Below are 1619 nucleotides of genomic sequence, written 5' to 3'. Positions count from 1 at the left end.
CCCCCCCCCACACACACACACCACACATGCATAGAGTCTGTAATGATGTTGTATTGTTCAATTATATTGCAGCCTGCAATGTTAGTCTGTTATTCTTGTGACAAAGGCTTCCACGTTCAGTGTTTGTACCCACCTCTGGATAAAAGTCCTTCAGGTAAGTACGCTAACCTTGATTTAAAAAAATTTCCATGGCTCTTCAGATACATTTTCCATGTTTGCCTGTCAACATATTAGTTTTCTTGTTGCAGTACCATTCAGTGAAAGCACACGGCTCCGTCATTACAGTGTCAGACTCACAATCAGGAGGTATTTAGTTCAATTCTCAGACCGGGCTGTGTGTTCTGTTCTTGAGCAAGATACTTTATTTCACATTGCTCCAGTTCACTCAGCTGTAGAAATGAGTTGCGATGTCACAGGTGCCAAACTGTATTGGCCTTTGCCTTTCCCTTGGACAACATCCATAGCGTGGAGAGAGGAGGCTGGTAGGCATGTGTGACTGCTGGTCTTCCATAAACAACCTTGCCCAGACTTGTGCCTCGGAGAGTAACTTTCTAGTTGCAATCACATGGCCTTACTAGCCTTTTGTGCTGAAAACCCTATATCTTTTATCTTCTCTATTGTTTCAATCATTAAACCATGGCCATGCTGGAGCACTGTCTTGAGGAATATTAGTCAAATGAATCAACCTCAATATTTTTAGTACTTATTCTATTGGTCTCTTTTGCCAAACCACTAAATGATGGGGACATGAACACACCAACACCGATTGTCAAGCAGTGGGGTAGAGAAAACACACACACACACACACAAATGTATACACGATGGGCTTTTTTCAGTTTCCATCTACCAAATCTACTCACAAGGTTTTCATCGGGCCGATGCTGTAGTAGAAGACACTCGCCAAAGTGCCATGCTGTGGGACTGAACTCGGAATCATGTGGTTAAAAAGCAAAAATTGACCTTGGAAAGATCTGAATTCCAAATGTAAAGGTTTGTAACTAAATTACACATGTAATCAGTTACTCAACCAATTCAGCTAATAATCAGTGCATCTGTTGTTCTATCTACTTCTTCATATTCATTGCTTAACATAAACAACTTATGGTGTTTTTCTGATAAACATTTCAGCTTCTGCCTCAGCTTGTTCCTAATTTTGTTTTCTTCTGCTTCTCTGTTCTTATCAGGTGAGCTAGCTATTGCGGGTCATTGGGTTTGTAGTATGTGTAGCAAACAGGACATCAAGGACAATGACAGTTCCAAGCTTGTCTCCTCTTCAGAGGAACTGATGACAATAAAGAAAGGTAAGTTGTACGTATGTACTACAACGATATTACAGTTCTTAGTATTTTTAACAAACTTACTAATGTGTGAAATGTATAAAATTCATACTAATATAGCTGACAGGACATGGGCCTGGTTTCTCTGTTTCTATGGCGTATGTGTTCCTCCCAACTTGACAGGATGCCAGTCTATCGCAGCGTTACTCAAGAAACAGGAAGAAAGAGTGAGAGAAAGTTGGGGTGAAAGGGTACATGGGGGGTTGCCACCACCCCCTGCCAGAACCTCATGCTGCTTTAGGTGTTTTCGCTCAGTAAACACACACAACGCCCGGTCTGGGA

At 41.6% G+C, this 1619-nt stretch overlaps 1 protein-coding gene across 1 annotated transcript in view; it reads left to right on the top strand.

The window, feature by feature from the left end:
* Window positions 1-1619, top strand: part of LOC106871115 (probable basic-leucine zipper transcription factor L) — a 72972-nt gene that overhangs the window by 62384 nt on the left and 8969 nt on the right. Inside the window, exons 4-5 of the mRNA XM_014917427.2 lie at window positions 73-154; window positions 1185-1301. Of these exons, the coding sequence (XP_014772913.1) occupies window positions 73-154; window positions 1185-1301 (199 nt within the window). The remainder of the gene's footprint in view (window positions 1-72; window positions 155-1184; window positions 1302-1619) is intronic.

Source organism: Octopus bimaculoides, chromosome 23, assembly GCF_001194135.2.
Source record: "Octopus bimaculoides isolate UCB-OBI-ISO-001 chromosome 23, ASM119413v2, whole genome shotgun sequence".
Taxonomy (NCBI): Eukaryota; Metazoa; Mollusca; class Cephalopoda; order Octopoda; family Octopodidae; genus Octopus; species Octopus bimaculoides.
Note: the sequence above shows the minus strand (reverse complement) of the source record. Positions and strands in the feature narration are given on the sequence as shown.